At 32.1% G+C, this 17,169-nt stretch overlaps 3 protein-coding genes across 4 annotated transcripts; 2 read left to right on the forward strand and 1 right to left on the reverse strand.

Moving 5' to 3' along the window:
- The first annotated feature begins 89 nt into the window (after positions 1-89).
- Positions 90-2,299, forward strand: LOC111916995 (uncharacterized). 2 transcript variants are annotated; one of them, XM_023912643.3, is made up of 5 exons: positions 90-248; positions 1,472-1,583; positions 1,683-1,733; positions 1,826-1,877; positions 2,002-2,299. In XM_023912643.3, the coding sequence occupies exons 2-5, from the start codon at positions 1,485-1,487 to the stop codon at positions 2,211-2,213; spliced, it is 414 nt and encodes a 137-aa protein (XP_023768411.1). In that variant the 5' UTR covers positions 90-248; positions 1,472-1,484; the 3' UTR covers positions 2,214-2,299. The 2 variants fall into 2 exon arrangements, with proteins under 2 accessions (XP_023768411.1, XP_023768410.1); XM_023912642.3 differs by lacking the exon at positions 90-248 and adding an exon at positions 290-924.
- Positions 2,300-4,577: 2,278 nt separating this feature from the next.
- On the forward strand, positions 4,578-6,120 carry LOC111916996 (phospholipase A1-IIdelta). The gene has a single exon (XM_023912644.3). It carries the CDS (start codon positions 4,666-4,668, stop codon positions 6,025-6,027), a length of 1,362 nt encoding a protein of 453 aa, XP_023768412.1. The 5' UTR covers positions 4,578-4,665; the 3' UTR covers positions 6,028-6,120.
- Positions 6,121-9,889: 3,769 nt separating this feature from the next.
- Positions 9,890-15,193, reverse strand: LOC111916997 (plant intracellular Ras-group-related LRR protein 6). Its single transcript, XM_052767375.1, has 21 exons — positions 14,953-15,193; positions 14,636-14,699; positions 14,395-14,531; positions 14,205-14,291; positions 13,996-14,071; positions 13,752-13,826; positions 13,566-13,635; positions 13,396-13,473; positions 13,225-13,285; positions 13,028-13,106; positions 12,661-12,751; positions 12,501-12,561; positions 12,335-12,402; positions 11,635-11,705; positions 11,386-11,523; positions 11,193-11,297; positions 10,995-11,119; positions 10,787-10,883; positions 10,604-10,678; positions 10,422-10,477; positions 9,890-10,284 (listed from the first exon to the last, which is right to left on the reverse strand). Exons 1-21 carry the CDS (start codon positions 15,015-15,017, stop codon positions 10,209-10,211), a joined length of 1,755 nt encoding a protein of 584 aa, XP_052623335.1. The 5' UTR covers positions 15,018-15,193; the 3' UTR covers positions 9,890-10,208.
- Positions 15,194-17,169: the final 1,976 nt, after the last annotated feature.

Below are 17,169 nucleotides of genomic sequence, written 5' to 3' on the forward strand. Positions count from 1 at the left end.
TCTATTTTCTTGATAATACTAAAATGATACGTACGTTTCATTGAATAAGAAGTTTGATATGCACTTACTGATTGGATTTCATTGAATAAGAAAGTTCAGCAAACTTTATTGTCGTTCAATGAATTTGGGAATTGGTTGGATTCGGATTTACTTGTTCATTCGAACAACACAATTTCACAACTGTTTGAAGCTGAGTTCATGGGGAAGCAACAACTCTTCATTTGAATTTTGAGTTGAAGTAATTTAAGGTTTTGATTTTGTGTTGTGATGAGTTCGAGGGTGTTGTTGATTTTGTGTTGTGATTAGAGAATGTATTTCCAAAAAAAAGATTAATTAATCAATTTACAAAATTGGTAATATTTTTATAATTCGTCAAAATATATCGATTTATTATGTCAAAAATGAAATAACAGTCGGTTTTTTTAATTTTTTTAATATCAATATCCTCAAAGAAACAAACGTTAAATGAAAAAACAGGCTTAATCAAAACCCTTTTTTTTCAACAATAATCCCCCCTTCTCTTTTCCTCTCGCACAAAACCCTTCCCACCACCAGCTTCATCGCCGGAAAACGAGGCCCCCCCACCTCTCTCTTCATCACCGGAAACGGCGACATAAAAACCATCCTGACGCCTTCCCCGCTCGTCCCTGTACGGCACAAGATTTATCCCCGATACCCTCGTATCCGTACTGAAAATTTACCAAAGACGCAGCAATTAAGAGAAACAGAGAGTGCATATGCTATCGGTGTCTCAGGGAAGTGGTTACGAAGAAAGCGTAAGCAACATGAATTAGAGTGCCTTAATTTCAGACCAGGCGGGAACTGAATCGACCTATCGTGAATCGATAATACGACATCATACTTGGTCGCTTGGTGAATTAATATCAGAAGACTCATTCATCTATCATCTCTCTCGCTTCATTGGTATCATTCTGAGTTCTCCCCATCTCCATCTCGGCTTCCTATTCTCTGCTTCTCGTTCTCTTGCAAAGTATTCTGAATATGATTCTTGAATCCGTTATGAAAGCATCCGACTTTTAATTTAATTCTGTTTTGTTTCCTGTTTTTGTTTATTTCTCGTTATTGGTTCTGATCAAAAGCTCAAAGTTTCAAGTTAGTAGATAAAGTCTCAAAGGTTTGATCTCGGTTCTGAATCGATTAGGAGATAAAGTCATTCTTTCAGGCTGAGTTAGTTATGAATCTGTAAACCGATTAGGTATTAAGTCTATTCTCAGATGTTTCATCTTGACTCTGAATTGAACAGCTCTCATAAATAGCTGTAATATAGCATCTGAGAATTATATCATTTGGTCTAGGATTGCCAATAGAAATTATAGCATTTGGTCTAGGGAAATATATTCTTTCAATTAGTGTGGGAATTATATCTAGTTAGATGCATTACCTTTATAGAATTCAGCTACCATATAGATATAGTGGTTGTGATTTGTGAAATTGTGATATATTTATGCAGATTTTTTAAGTTTATGGCAACCTCTCGTGAAGAAGAAGAATTTGTGCTGCTTGACTTGGATTCAGTTTCTGGGCAACTTCACATTCCACCTAATGCTCCCTATGTTCTCTCTGTATGTACTTTAGACTATAAAATTTACACTTTCAGTATTATGAAAACCCTACTTTTTTTCTTTTTTTTTTTTAAATAACCCATTTGGTTGAAAATGCAGGGCCTTGATACATTGAACCCAATCCTAATTATTGATGACAAAATAAAGCTGGTAATAACTCTTTTTTTTTTTTTTTGCATCAAGTTAAATAGAAACAACTTATGTGATGTTTGTTGCATTTTGTGGGCTTTTGGATTTTGCAGATTGGCGAATACGAGGAAACTGTTGGAACATGTCTTGTTTTTAGTGAACACAGTAAGTTAAGTTGAAGATTATAAAAATTTTAAAAATAAATAAAGAAAGAAAAACTTATGTAAGATTTTAAATTGTGTGTAAACTTTTGGCGATTAAGTGTTAGCTGATAAAGTTTGTATTGTAGATGCTTCGCCTGTGGTTCATGAAGAAACGGGATCATCCGAAGTAAACCTTTTTTCAGGAAAATGTATAATTAATCCGAATGAGGTTACAAGAAAGCAAGTCAAACCTATTTGTCAACTCCAAAAGGTTCTTAGGTTCAAGTTACAAGATGATCAAACCAACAATGTTGTTGATGTTCCAACAATCGAACATAGTACCATGAAGAACGACTAGTTTTTAATTGTTGAGATGCTATATGAATGAAATTTTGTTGTATCTTTATAGTTGTTAAAGTTGTTAAAATGACCTTTTTGCTCCTAGCTTTTTTATCTTCTTCCATTTTTGCCCTTTATTTTAATTTTAGTGCTACAAAACTTCGACTTCCAACATAATATAATACTTAGATATGATGTCAAATATAAAACAAAAATCATTCTGTTACAAAACAAAACCAAGTGACTATGGATGTTATGGGTTTGGAGGGAAAAAAACATGGAAAAAGTTAAATAAGAGGTAACCAAAACAAGTGAACATGTGATGTTACAAAAAGAAAAGAAGTGGACACGTGATATTAGTTTTCTTTTTGCATCTCCACACCAAATGTTAACAATTAAAAAAATACAAATTAAATGTTATAATAAGAAAGCAAAATTTTATATTAGTAAACAATAATAATTTTTTTTTGGCTAAATCACTTTTTCATCACTAACTTTACCATCATCATGGTTAAAAGGAAAATCAGCATGGTGTCAATGTGTCCTTATCAAAACAAAATTTTAATTTTTACAACTCTAATCTTACATAGAATATTTTGTAGTTTTTTTTTTATTATTATAAGTTATAACAATTATAATAAATAAAAGAAAATAATATTGGAAAGGAAAATAGGTATTTCATATGGACCAGGGACCAAAATTACAAAAAATAAAACTATAATAACTCAACATATCAACTTATTAAAAGTTGGACTAAAATTACAGACTAAACCATATAATTATTGTCTAAAATTTAGAGCATTCATAATGGTGAGTTTAGTGGGAGAATTGAATGAGAAACTCCACCATTATGAGATACCACGTTGGCATTCAATGGATTTGGAGTTCAATGACCATTGAACTCTTTAATGGGAACAATGAAAGTTTTTAATTCTTAAATATTTATTATAAATTACATTTTAAAACATTTTATTGAACTTTGTAGGGCTCAATGCATTGTAGGAAAAAATGATAGAGTTGTATGGATTGTAGAAAGATAATATGACAATCCGTTGAACTCTATGGGGTTCAATGCATTGTGGATACCCTTAGTCTAATTATATTATATTAGATTGTATTCTATTATACGGCAAATGTTATAAAAATCTTAAATTTATAGGTTTTTATTGAATTTACCCAAAGTTGTATTTTAGGTTCATTAGTGCCGAAATTTTACAACTTTTTTTTAGTTTTTCCTTTTTGTATTTTTATCCGGTAAAAATAAAATTTTTGACCAAACTTAAGGATAATTATAAACCAAAAAATATAAAATCAAATATTTTTGCCAAACATAAGGGCAAAATTGAAAAAAAAAATGTAAATTTGAGGCATTGATATGGACCTAAAATACAATTGTGTAAAACGACAAAAACTTGCAATATTAATGGTTTTATGTAATTATCATATATTATATTATATTAATATATAGTTTTTGATGAGTTATTAAACCACCCAAGAAACTGCATCCTCCTTGTTCAATCATAGTCCTTTTTAATTATGTATTTTAAAGTATAACCGATACCTAATTATTTATCTCACCAACAATGGACCCACCTCGACACCCCCCTAATCTTGAAGGTTATGTTTAGATATCAGTACATTTTATTTTGCTCATTAGAGTTTTCGTTTTCTTGAAACAAAAACTTCTCGATGGAATTCAAAATCATAAGCAATTGGGATGAAAGATTTTCATGATTATGATAATGTGAAGGCTTTATTTAGAATGGTCCATTTAGTAAATATTATTCTTATCTTCCCCACATCAAAAAAAATTATTCGTCTTGATTTCAGTCAAAAGTCCTCTCATCTTTCCCTTACTCACACATATCTCTTCTTCTTCATCTTTTTAACCTTATATTTAATTCTTTTCCATCTTAAACTCTTTCGATCTTCTCCAAATGCAAATGCATTAGTCGACAGGAAATAAGGAGAAAATGTAAGAGAGCCGCATTAGAAAGAGTGTGTTTTCATTTCTCCATTACAATTGTACACGAAAAGAACCGAAAATATTTCAGAACTTCCATTTCATAGGAAAAACCAATTGTGTTTCATGCTTTGAGTTTTCTACATACCCTTTTCGTGATCAAGTTAGGGGGTTTGTATGATTGCTTATGTATGAGTTTTGTTATTGTTACAAGATTATTATTCTTCAAGATAGATTGACGCTTACTCTCTATCAACTCCCATTTATTTTGTTAAAGTAGGCTTTAAATGACCGAATCATTGTGTCATTTTTATCATTTATGTAACTATTCTTATGTCGATTTTTTTTTTTTGTACAAAAATCAAGTGGGACCAACTAATTATGTGAAATTTGAGTAATTATTAATTTGTCACGTGATGAGAAATCCCTATCCCCTATCTTATATGCCAAACATGCATACAATACGACCATTCATTTTATACCTGCAACTGCAACTGCAACCACTGCCATGGAATCCACCACAACCGAATCCAAAGCGCCATGGACGGAAGTCCTCGGAAGCAACAACTGGGAAGGTCTTCTCGACCCATTCGACATCACTCTCCGGTTACTCATCCTCCGATGCGGCGACTTCTGTCAAGCCACCTACGACGCCTTCAACAACGACAAGAACTCAAAGTACGCCGGCAGCAGTCGCTATGGCAAGAAATCCTTCTTCGAGAAAGTCATGCTCCGACCATCTCCTTCCGACTACCAAATCGCCGCCTTCCTCTACGCCACCGCCAAAGTCTCCATCCCTGAAGCCATCTTCGTTCACTCCCTGTCTCGCGAGTCTTGGGATCGAGAGTCAAATTGGATCGGATACATCGCGACGACCACCGATGAGGTGAGTCGAACACTCGGCCGGCGTGAGATCTACATCGTGTGGCGAGGCACAAGTCGGGATTTCGAGTGGCTTAATGTTTTTGGCGCGAAAAGCGAGTCTGCTGAACCTCTGTTACGCCAGAAAACATTTGGTGCTACTCCGACGACGGCAGATTCAGGCGAGACTAGCAGCAGCAGCAGCAGTGATAGTGACAACGATGAAATTCCGAGGGTAATGCAGGGTTGGCTAACGATTTACACCTCAGATGATCCGAATTCGTCTTTCACAAAACAAAGCGTAAGAACACAAGTGTTGACAACTATCAAACACTTGGTGGGCATCTACAAAAACGAAGAAACTAGCATCATTATCACCGGACACTCCCTGGGTGCAAGTTTATCGATCTTATCCGCCTTCGATCTAGCAGAAAACGGAATCACAGACGTCCCAATTGCCGCCTTCGTCTTCGGTTCTCCTCAAGTCGGCAACCAAGCATTCAACGATCGTCTAAACCAATTCTCAAATGTCAAAATCCTTCACATTAAAAACAAGATCGATCTCATTCCGCTATACCCAAGTGGGTTACTCGGGTACGTGAACACCGGTGTAGATTTCGTGATCGATACACGAAAGTCTTCGAGCTTGAAGGAGTCGACGAACACTGGAGACTGGCATAATTTGCAGGGGATGTTGCACGTTGTAGCTGGGTGGAATGGGGAGGATGGTGAGTTTGAATTGAAGGTGAATCGGAGCTTGTCTTTGGTGAATAAATCGAGTGAGTTTTTGAAAGATGAGTTTCTGGTTCCGGGGTCATGGTGGATCGAGAAGAATAAAGGTATGATTCTGGATGGAAATGGAGATTGGGTTTTGGAACCACCTGATGAAGAAGATATTCCGGTTCCGAGTGGACCGGTTGAGGAAATGGTAACGGCGACGTCGGGTGACGGCGAGGAGAAGGTAACGGCGGCGGCTTCGGGTAACAACAAGCGGTGTTGGATTTTGTAATAGTAATCGTTGTATGATAATTGAAAAGAAAGACTGTTGTTGTCCACGTGTAATTTGTCAGCATTCTTTATTGAGATTTTTCACTGCAATTTACTACTGGATTGGTGGTTAGGATAGGATGAAGTTTTTTTCTTTTTTTTTTTTGAGACCCATGTTAAAAAAATTTTGAAATTTTAAACATTTGAAAAAATTAAATTTATAAGAAAAAAAAAAAAATATATATATATATATATATATATATTAAATTATTAAAATTAAAATGTTTTTTTTTCTTTTAAATTTAAACAAATAATTTAGATAAATAAATCAAGAATACTAATGATGTTTTAATTTAATAATTTTGAAATTAAAAGAAAAGTTAATTAATGAAATTGATGTGTATTTATTATAAGGGTGAGCATGGTGCGGTTTTAGAGCTAAACCGAACCGCAAACCGCAATATGCGGTTTTTGAATTCTAGAAACCGTTGGGTGCGGTTTTTTAATGGTTCGGTTTTACGGTTTTTTAGTATGGTTTCGGTTTGTACCGGTTCAGTGTCGGTTTTAAACCGTGTCAAACATATGGTGCGGTTTTTTATGTTCACCGATACGATTTTTTTTTATCATGGTGTTCATGTGAAGATTTATGATTGTATGACATGGTGTCATTTCGTTTCCTCATATTTAGAAGTTGTAATTTTGAGTTTTTTATGTTGTTTTACTTGATCCCTTCATTTGCAACTCATATTCGTAAACTCATTTTTTTATTTAGTTTGTGCTTAGAAAATTACAAGCTTGCAAGTTGTAACTCACATAGTGTTTACACTTTACACATTATCATTAAGTGACAAACTCACATATTAAACCTAATACCTAATTACTAATTATTGTCAAGTTCAGTATATAATTATTATAATATATGTATAAATTAGAATTTATTAGATTTTTAAATAATATGTATAATTGTATAATATAAATTAGTGATTTATTTTATTGTTAATAAGCTTGCGGTGCCGTTTGGTTTTGTGGTCCGGTTTCTAGATAAAAACCGCATCGCACCAATAAATTCGGTTTCTCAAAAAAAATAAAATCCACCAACGGTTTTTGCATCGGTTTCAGTTTTTCAGTGGCGGTTTATTGCGGATTTAGCAGTTTTTCATTTATCGGTTTGGGTTTTGCTCACCCATATTTATTATTACATTTAAATACTATTTGGAATTTAATAAATGAAAAAACTATAAAATGACATGTGGAAAAAAAATTAATAAGAAAAAACCATGTGAAGTGTCAAAATCATTTTGATTTATCAGTAAGGATTCAATTGAAGAGTGTCAGAGTTGTCAACTTCTTAGATTGAAGCGAAAGTTATCCGAAGAATTAGTTGTATTCCAAAATGTAAAAGAGTTGTTAGTTATTATAAAATTACGATTTTGATTCTTTACTTTGTTTTTTTTCATTTATATCATTATATTTACAATTTTGTTGTAGTATCAATCAAATAATCGATTCTACATGTTCTCTTGGTAACCACTTTTTTTTAATTGCAATAAAGTCACTAAGTTTATCAAAATTTTGATTTTAACGTCGAGTTTCAAATTACAAGTAATTCATTATGTTACTATAAAATTTCGATTTTAACGTCAAGTTTCAAATTATAATAAAGTCATTATATTACCATAAAATTTCGATTTTGATACCGAGTTTTTTTTTCTCACTTAATTTTGTTGCAATTTCAACCAATCGATCGATTCATGAGATGTTATTGTAGTTTAGAAGCTCGATATGTACAACAAATAAATGAAGGTCGGTCAAATGGTTCAAACTCACTTACAAGTCCGCGAAAAGTGCATAGTCACCCTTTCAGGAGATGTTATTGTGGTTTAGAAACTCAATTTGTACAACAAATACCCTTACAAGCTCGATTTAGTGGTTCAAATTCACTAAGCATCTCCTGAATTGACCTTATGGAGGTCTTTATTTACTTGTTGTACAAATCGACCTTTTAAATAAATGACATGACAATATAGTGATGTGGCAGCTAAAATTGTTGCAATGTCAACCAATTGACCGATTAGCATCAATCTAGCAACTTATCAAATAAATGACATGAGAATATTATGACGTGGAAGTCACGTTAGATCTTATGTGATAGAATTGAGTTTCAAAATAGGGTTTGCATCGAACCAAGTTTCACGTATCTTTTTAGGTCGATCCAATGTTCAAATTCACTTAAAAGTCAACGAAAATAGCATAATCACCCTTTTAGGTGGCACTTTTTATTATAATGTTTAATGTTTAATTCTCATCAAAGTATTTCTTCACAAATGGGGTCTGAATGTCAATCTAGTGGTTCAAACTCACTTAAAAGTTGGTGAAAAGGGTGTACTCATCCTTTCAAGAAATGTTATTGTGGTTTAGCAGCTCGAGTTTTACAACAATTAATGAGGACCCCTACAAGGTCGATCGAGGAGATGCTTAGTGAGTTTGAACCATTAAATCAACTTTGTAGGGGTCTTCATTTATTTGTTGTATAAATCGAACTTCTAAACCACAATAACATCTTTTGAAATGGTCACTATGTCATTTTCGTTTACTTATAAATGAGTTTGAACCATTAAACCGGGTTTTTTTTATTTGTTGTACAAATCGAGCTTGTAGACCACAATAACATCTCCAGAATTAGTCAATTGGTTGACATTGCAACAAAATTGTAAATGTAATGACATAATTGAGAAAAAAAAAATTGGTTCCAAAATCGAAATTTTATGGTAATATAATGACTTTCTTGCAATATGAAACTCGATGTCACAATCGAAATTTTGATAAACTTAGTAACTTTATTGCAATTTAGGAAAAATGGCTACCAGAAAAACAGAAAGAACTGATCATTTGGTTGATATTGCAACAGAATTGTAAATATAATGACATAAAAAATGATGTTAAAATCAAAATATTATGATATATAATGACTTTCTTACGATTTGCCATTTTTTCAATACTATTTTTTGGCAATAAGGAAATTAGCTATATTTACTATTTTTTTTTCTTATATCGAAGCTTTAATGTAATAGTTATTGATAACAACAAAATTAATTGGAACCACGTGGAATTCATTTAAAAAAGCACCAAAATACTTCATAACAAAAAGTGCATATAATTTATATTTTTTTTACAATATTATCTACTAAAAAGTATATATATATATATATATATATATATATATATATATATATATATATATATATATATATATATATATTAATTTCATACAAAAACAAACTATGTGAAGGTAAATTTACATGATAATTAATAACACACCTTACTAAATTGTTTTATTAAATATATCAGCGTCTCCCAGAGATAAATGACAAAAACAATTTTATATATATATATATATATATATAGGGTAAAGTGAATATACCCTTAAGGGTATATAAATTTAGGTACCCAAACACACCATAATACATCGTTTTGTTTGATATATTCATTATAATGTTCTTAAACTTCAACCTCTAACTTGATTTACTTTCAAGATTTTCGAAATTTCATTATTATCTTTCTCCTACACCACATCTTTTTGTCGAACACCTACTGCGCTTTATATATTGTAGTTGAAAATGAAAATTATGTAGAGGAAGATAAATATGTAATTTATAAAAATCATGGACGTAAATCAATTTAAAAGTTAAATTACAAGAACATTGTACAATTAGAATGTATTATATGATATAAAACGACGTAGTATGGTGAGTTTGGGTACCTAACCTTATATACCCTTAAGGGTATATTCACTTTTCCCATATATATATATATATATATATATATATATATATATATATATATATATATATATATATATTAGTCAATTATTGATGGAGGAAACAAACGAAAAAAATATACTATATATATTAAGGATTGTTGGAATAAAAAAGAAAACACGGGATTTAAAAGGAATCTCATTCTCATACAATGTATTATTCCTTTCCATAAAGACAACCAAACAACTTTTTTGGACCGGAATGGAATCCTCCATTCCATTCCCTCCTCCATTCTAGCATTTTCTCGTACAAGTACATATCAACAACCAAGTTTAGAATATAACATTAACTTCAAAATCAAAGGAAAACAAATAGAAACACATACAACACACATCTTCTCACAAATATTTGTTTTAGAATAATAGATTTTTTATTAAAACATGTTTTACTGATTGGGCAATCTGTCTTTGAGGTAGCTCAATATTGCTTTGGTTCCTCGATCAAGAATTGTTCTTCGTATACTACAAAAACAATAAAATGTCAATATATATATATATATATATATATATATATATATATATATATATATATATATATATATATATATATATATATATATTATGAGTGTTTCTATCCAGTGATTTCACATCATACATACCTTCTCAAAGGGTTTCCATCAAGCTGTAGCACTTGAAGAGTGGGCTCCAGTAAACCCTGCAAAAACCATATTCCAATTATCATAAAATATATTAAAATTATTATTAATATATAAATTTAAAATAAAACATTTTTTATGCATCATTGTTGTTAAGAATAAGAATGGGGGAGAGTGTGACAAACCAGTTCAGCAGGAAGTGCACTAATGTTATTGTCTGAAAACCGAAGCTCCTGAAGACATGTTGCATTTTTAAAACCCTACAAAAAACATTAAGGGGGGTAAAATGAAAATTTTATTAACATGAGGTGGTAGAAAGTAATATTACAATAGATAAATAAGTAGTTGATGAAAATGAAAAATATTACCTCTGGAATCGATTGAATGGAATTTTGACTCATATCAAGAATCCTTAATTTAGGTAAACTTATTATATCCACTCTCACTTCTGGAATTTGCATCCTCCTGTTCAACAGAAAGTTAAACTTAATAAAACAAAAAGTCATTTTAATTAAAATAATACTTTTTTTTTATAAAAAAAAAAAAAAAAAAAAAAAAAAAAAAAAAAAAAGTCACCTAAGATATAGCTCCTGTAACTGCATCAATGAAGAAAATGCAGGGTATTCAGGTAAACAACCTGCATTACCATTTAGATCCAATATCTGAAGATTGGAAGCAGCTTCAAACCCATCTGATGGAATCTACAAATGAAAAAGAATGAGATAACAACATACGAAAAATGACCAATATACCCTTTAAAAAAGTTCAATTTACCTGTTTAAGTGGATTAATGTCAAGCTTTAAACACACCAGATGTTGAAGTGACTTCAAGATTGCACTTGGCCACATTTTAATCTTGTTCCTTGATAAAATCAAAGTCTGCAAGAACAAACAATCATTTAACAATTAATTACCAAAATGCCACTGGTATTTTTCATATTTGGATTAAAAAGTGGACGATTTTAACCTCAAGAGAAGCACATGAAGAAAGTTCAACAGGTAGATCTTCAATTGTGTTTCTTGAAAGATCAACTTTTGTTATATCACTTGTTTCCCATACTTGTGGTGGAACAACACTCAACCCATGCCCTCCTAAAGAAAGTTCCTGAAAATGATTTATTTTTTTTTTTAAATTATATTTTCACATTTTGTAAAAATTATTCATGTTCTTTAATAATAATCTATTTGGATGAAAAAAGTAAGAAAAATATATAACCTTTGAAGCAAGAGATAAACGAGAAGCCATAACAATAACTTTTTCTTTGCTCTCAGATGTTGTTCCACTTTCTGCATCATTTTTAGTTATATTAAATATTTTTTGACAAAAACTTTATGAATTATTATATCATAAATTAATATCATTTGATTTATAACACAATATCACAAGTAACAAATACTACAGTTAAAATATCAATATACAATCAACAAAACTAAATATACATATCATTCAAACTTATAAAAGGACCAAATCTATAAATCAAAAAAATAAGAGTAAATTGCACGAATGGTCCCTATGGTTTGGGGTAATTTGCACGCTTGGTCCCTAACTTATTTTTTTAACTCGGAAGGTCACTACAGTTTGTTTTTGTTGCACGCTTGGTCCCTATCTTACCTAAAAAGACTATTTTGCCCTTGATTTTTTAGTTTATTTAAATAAAATGGGGTAGGTAAGGTGAGGTGGAAGTGGGGTTGGGGTGTATTTATTTAAATAAATTAAAAAATCAATGGCAAAATAGTCTTTTTAGGTAAGACAGGGATCAAGCGCACAACAAAAACAAACAGTAGGGACCTTCCGAGTTAAAAAAATAAGTTAGGGACCAAACGTGCAAATTACCCCAAACCATAGGGGCCATTCGTGTAATTTACTCAAAAAATAAAGTTCAATACCAAATATGGTGCAAATGAATATTGGGTACCTTCTTCAGCAGGAAGTCTACTTCGCAGAAACCTTAACAATGCAGGAGTGGGTCCCGTCACCAGTGAGCTAAATAAAAAATAAAAAAAAGATGAAAATTGTTAAGTAACATTCTTGAAGAATATAAATTTGGATCAAATAAATAAAATGGAGGTGTTTTTTTAAACCTTCTTAGAGTTCTTATAGGATTGCCAGTGAGTACAAGCCTCCTCAAAGTTGTCATCAAACCTTAAAAGACATTAGAGAATAATATTATATTATTAATTCATAAAAGTATATCTTTTCCAATAAAAAATTAAATAAATAACAATAAAATGCTAACCTTACCAATCTCAGGGGGGAGGCTAGATAGTGAATTATTAGACAAATCCAATACTGAAAGCTTCAATTTGCATGCTTCAACTGGATATTCCTTCAACTATAATAATGAGAATCCAAAGTATGAGAATTAGTAAATCCAAGGAATTAACATTAGTAAATTATAAATTATATTAATTTTTAGAGTAAATTACATAAATTGTCCCTTTGCTTTCTGAATTTTAGTGTGTTTGGTACGGAATAAGAGCCAAAATCAACATGAAACCTTGAAATAAAGATCAAAACTGATAAAAGTTTCGATTTTGGACTAAACCCGGTAAAAATTAGAAAGCACAGGGACTATTTTTGTAATTTGCTTTAATATTTTGGTTTCTACCTTATTTGAATGAAGATCAAGTGTCCCTAAATTCGTAAGTTTTCCTGTCTCTGCTGGTATTGATGTAAGAAAGTTATTCCTACATATTAAAAAAGAAGATAAACATCAGAATCAAATACAAAAACAAAAAAAAAACAATTTAAAAACTAATATAACGAATCTTTTTTTTTCCATCTACAAGAAGAACATAGAAATACCCAATATAAAACTCAGCCAACAAAGAGCATCCCATTATTGATGATGGAATCACTGAAATTCCTGTATCATAATGACATGGATAATATTTAACAATAAAAAGTGATTTTAATAAAAGCAAAATGAACAACAAGTAGTGAAATAGTGAAATAGTGAAACAGTGAAATACTCACTGTTTTGATGTAAATCAAGGCGAATGAGACGTGAAAGGCCTCCGATATTCTCTGGGATTCCATTAAGTGTGTTTTTTGCTGCATTATTAGTGATAGAAATGCAACTTATAAGATTATTAGCATGTAAAAATGGCTTAAAAACTAAAGATGTTTGGAAGAAGATGACATGCCTGCATTAAGTTCAGTAAGTGAAGTCCATGATCCAATTAACTTCTCAGATAATACTGTGAGCTTGTTACCCTAATGCAAAAAGAAAAATGATTTATGCCCACAATTAACGATTATATGAACAATAATAAGGAAGAAAAAAGACAAGAATATTATGAATAAGTGATAAGTGATAAGTGAAGTGATACCTCTAAATCCAACTTCAACATTTTTGAGCAGTTGCTTATATCTTCTGGCAAGCTAATGAGGCCATTGTTTGTTGCCTACAAGGAAGCACTAAGAAATCAACAATAAAAAAAACAGCCCTTAAGAAACTTTTGCTTAAAGGGGTGACAAATTTGTTACCACATGATACTGCAAGTTATAAATAATTATATAATCATGATTCATAAGTACAAGTCTCATAATGCATGATAAGGATTAAGGCCACACCTTGAGGTCTGATAGATCTTGGCAGTTACCAAGGGAGGAAGGAAGTTCTTTAAGTTGGTTGTTGGAGCAATCAAACCTATAAAAACCATATATTGATGAAAAAATTCAGCTATGCATTACTTGTATTAAATGAATCTACTAAATTAAAGGGTCAAGATCTCTAATTAACTCTTTATAAGCTATGCAATAGAAAGGGAAATGAAACCTACTTGATGAGAGAAGTCACTGATCCGATTTCTTCAGGTATCTCATGTAGTAAATTAGAAGAGACATCTAATGACTTCAGTGATTTGAGCCTGTAAATGGATAAAATCATAAAAAGGTAAAAACACAGATCATTAATAATCAAGAAAGAGAAGGAGATGGTTTAGATCATGAAGGTTTAAAGTGTCTTCTTACTCTCCTATTGCAGCTGGAAGGTGGGAAAGCTTGTTGTGGCTAATATTCAACACAGACAACATAGGTAAGTTTCTTATGTCTTCCTTTAACAATTCAATGTCATTATGAGCTAATATCAGCTTCTGCAACTCCACTGCCTGTAGTAGTGAAACAGGTGAGTTTTTGTTTTTATTTTTTACTTAATGGACTTAATTCACACAGATGATATATAATATAAGAAAGAAAGTATGTTGAAGATTACCTCCCACCAGTTTTCACCTTCACCAACTGCATCCAAGCTTTTGTATACATCATCGGGCACTTCCCTGATACATAATACAAACATCAAGAGCACAACAAAACACTAACATGATTACGAAGATAATACTTGTTCACAAACTGATGACATTTTCAAAATTCAGAAGAATTTCATAGATCTTGATGAGGTGGTTTTCAAAATGCGGATTCAAATAGTCTAATTAAAACCGAATGTTTTTAAACAGGTATCTTCAGCTGAAGAGACAATCGTATCAATGAATTATATCAGTACAACAGAAATTGAGATCGAAAAATGATTACTTGAGGGAGCGATTTGATAGATTGAGAGAGCCAGAGGCTCTGGCGGCTTTTAGCATTCGCTCCATTGATCTATTCCTGTAGTGTGGATCACTTCGCTGCTGACAACATCAGAGTAAGACGATCAGATTATCTGAACATCGAATCGAAGATTCATTGATTTTGCCTCTTGAGTCGTTCATTTGAATCTCACCAAATCACTTATGTTTTTACCACGATATAAAATGTAAAAATTCGTAAAAGGTTCATTTGTCTTTTGATTCCAACTTTCTTACATTTATCGCTAGGGTTTCCATCATACTATTTTTCTTACAATAACAGGGAAAATGACTTAGAGGGTAAGTATCTTTTATCCGTATTCACATATCGAAACTTTTTTTTTTAACATAATAAAGCAACAAACTTGTTTTAACTGTTTAAATTACACAAATATTACCGGCTAATACCTGTTTTAACCGGTAACTCAAAAGGAAAGTGACTTAAGAGGGTAACTACCTCTTATCCGTATTCATATATTTGCAACTTCTTATTTTTTGTACATAAGAAAGCAACTAACTTGTTTTAACTGTGTAACATCCCAAAAATCATGACCAAAAATTTCATTTTTAATTTAATACTAAAACCATAATTGTCAAACCATTATTTTAATACCCCGACATCGGGCCCCGCCCGGCATCAGGCTCCGCCTGGCATCGAGCCTCGCTCGGTATATAGATCTGTCTCTCTTAAAACCCCGCCTGTCTCCGGGGCCCGCCCACTAAACATATACGATCATATAACATGCTAACACATAAAGAAACATACTCTACTGTATCCCTGTCCTAAGAAACATACTCTGCTAATAATGAGATACGGAACATCGTCTGTACCCATCTAGTTCTAGCCAAGGCTTCAACCCATAGGTATGGATTTAGGTTATGGGTTATACCCATGACTCTTGGATTCCTCACACATATAAATAGATGCTTCTAGCCCAAAAATCGTGATTTACTCTAGTCTTAGAGTTCATGGAGTTTTTGGGTGCATGGAGATTCTCTCTCAAGTCCATTCTTTGTCCATGATGTGTTGTGATTCCACTTGAGGCTTCCAAACTATTGGGTCTAAGCTCTTAAGGCTAGATACATCAAGACTTCAAGCTCCACAATAAGGTATGTTAGTTATAGGTAGTACCTTGGAAAGTTCATATTTGCATGTATAATAGAGAAAACATAGATCCAAGGTATTTACGGTTGCATGAACACCTTAGGAGTGTTAGAATGCTCAAAACCCAACACTTTGTCGACAACATGATAACATTTTGGGTAAGCACGACACTACAAAAGTACTTGGATAGGCACGACAATACAATAGTACCTGGATAAGCACGACAATACTAAATTACTTTGGACAACACAACAAGCACGACATTACAATAGTACTTTGATTAGGCGCGACAACTCACAACTTATTATTTCGCACACCTCTCATTAACCTATTAAGGCCACTAATTCACACAACCTCATCACAACCTATCCTTTATTATTACGCACAACCATTTACTATCCAATTATATTCATAACTCTCTCATATGATATCCGTTCTTGGCTGTCTTTTTTATCGATGGATAGGTATTGAAGGTATCTTCAACTCTTGTTTAGATTGTTTTTCGTAACAATTGTAACGCCCGTAGATCAGGGCTAGTCAATTTAGAGACATTAAGCGTCAAAAATGACTTTTTGATGGAAGATTATTTTGAAGGAATAATCTTAACTAAGTTTTAGTATATGTTACAAGGATTCCGTACATATAAAGAACACCAAAATCCGAGTTATAACGAAGAAGTTATGACCTGTCGAAGTTTTGCGACAGAACCGACACGACACAACGCGATGTAAATAGTGAATTTACGTTAGAGCGATATTTAGCCTTAGCAATCTAAACGACAGTCATAAAGTTCATTAAACCATGAGCGTGCATAAAAAGAACGTCCAAATCTGACTTCGTATGAGGAAGTTATGGTTTTTCTAAGTTTTAGCTTAGCAGTATGCAGTCTGAATACTCGATTTGAGATCGAACGGTTTTTAGCCTAAACAATCTAAACGAGAACTGAAGAACTCATTAATACTATTGAAACGATAAAAAGACAGGCGAAAACAGACGTCAGATGAAGAAGTTATGAATTTATAACGGAGTTTTCCTGTCCCGGCCTACTAAGAATAATTAATAAAAATAAAGTCAAAA

This window comes from Lactuca sativa, chromosome 9, assembly GCF_002870075.4.
Source record: "Lactuca sativa cultivar Salinas chromosome 9, Lsat_Salinas_v11, whole genome shotgun sequence".
NCBI lineage: Eukaryota > Viridiplantae > Streptophyta > Magnoliopsida > Asterales > Asteraceae > Lactuca > Lactuca sativa.

Coding starts and splice junctions, on each gene's coding strand:
- LOC111916995 (XM_023912643.3), top strand. CDS start 1,485: ATGGCAACCTCTCGTGAAGAAGAAGAATTTGTGCTGCTTGACTTGGAT. Junction 1,584..1,682: donor ATGCTCCCTATGTTCTCTCT/GTATGTACTTTA, acceptor TTGAAAATGCAG/GGCCTTGATACATTGAACCC. Junction 1,878..2,001: donor TCTTGTTTTTAGTGAACACA/GTAAGTTAAGTT, acceptor TTTGTATTGTAG/ATGCTTCGCCTGTGGTTCAT.
- LOC111916996 (XM_023912644.3), top strand. CDS start 4,666: ATGGAATCCACCACAACCGAATCCAAAGCGCCATGGACGGAAGTCCTC.
- LOC111916997 (XM_052767375.1), bottom strand. CDS start 15,017: ATGGAGCGAATGCTAAAAGCCGCCAGAGCCTCTGGCTCTCTCAATCTA. Junction 13,827..13,995: donor AAGATCTATCAGACCTCAAG/GTGTGGCCTTAA, acceptor GCTTCCTTGTAG/GCAACAAACAATGGCCTCAT. Junction 11,524..11,634: donor GTTTATCTCTTGCTTCAAAG/GTTATATATTTT, acceptor AATCATTTTCAG/GAACTTTCTTTAGGAGGGCA.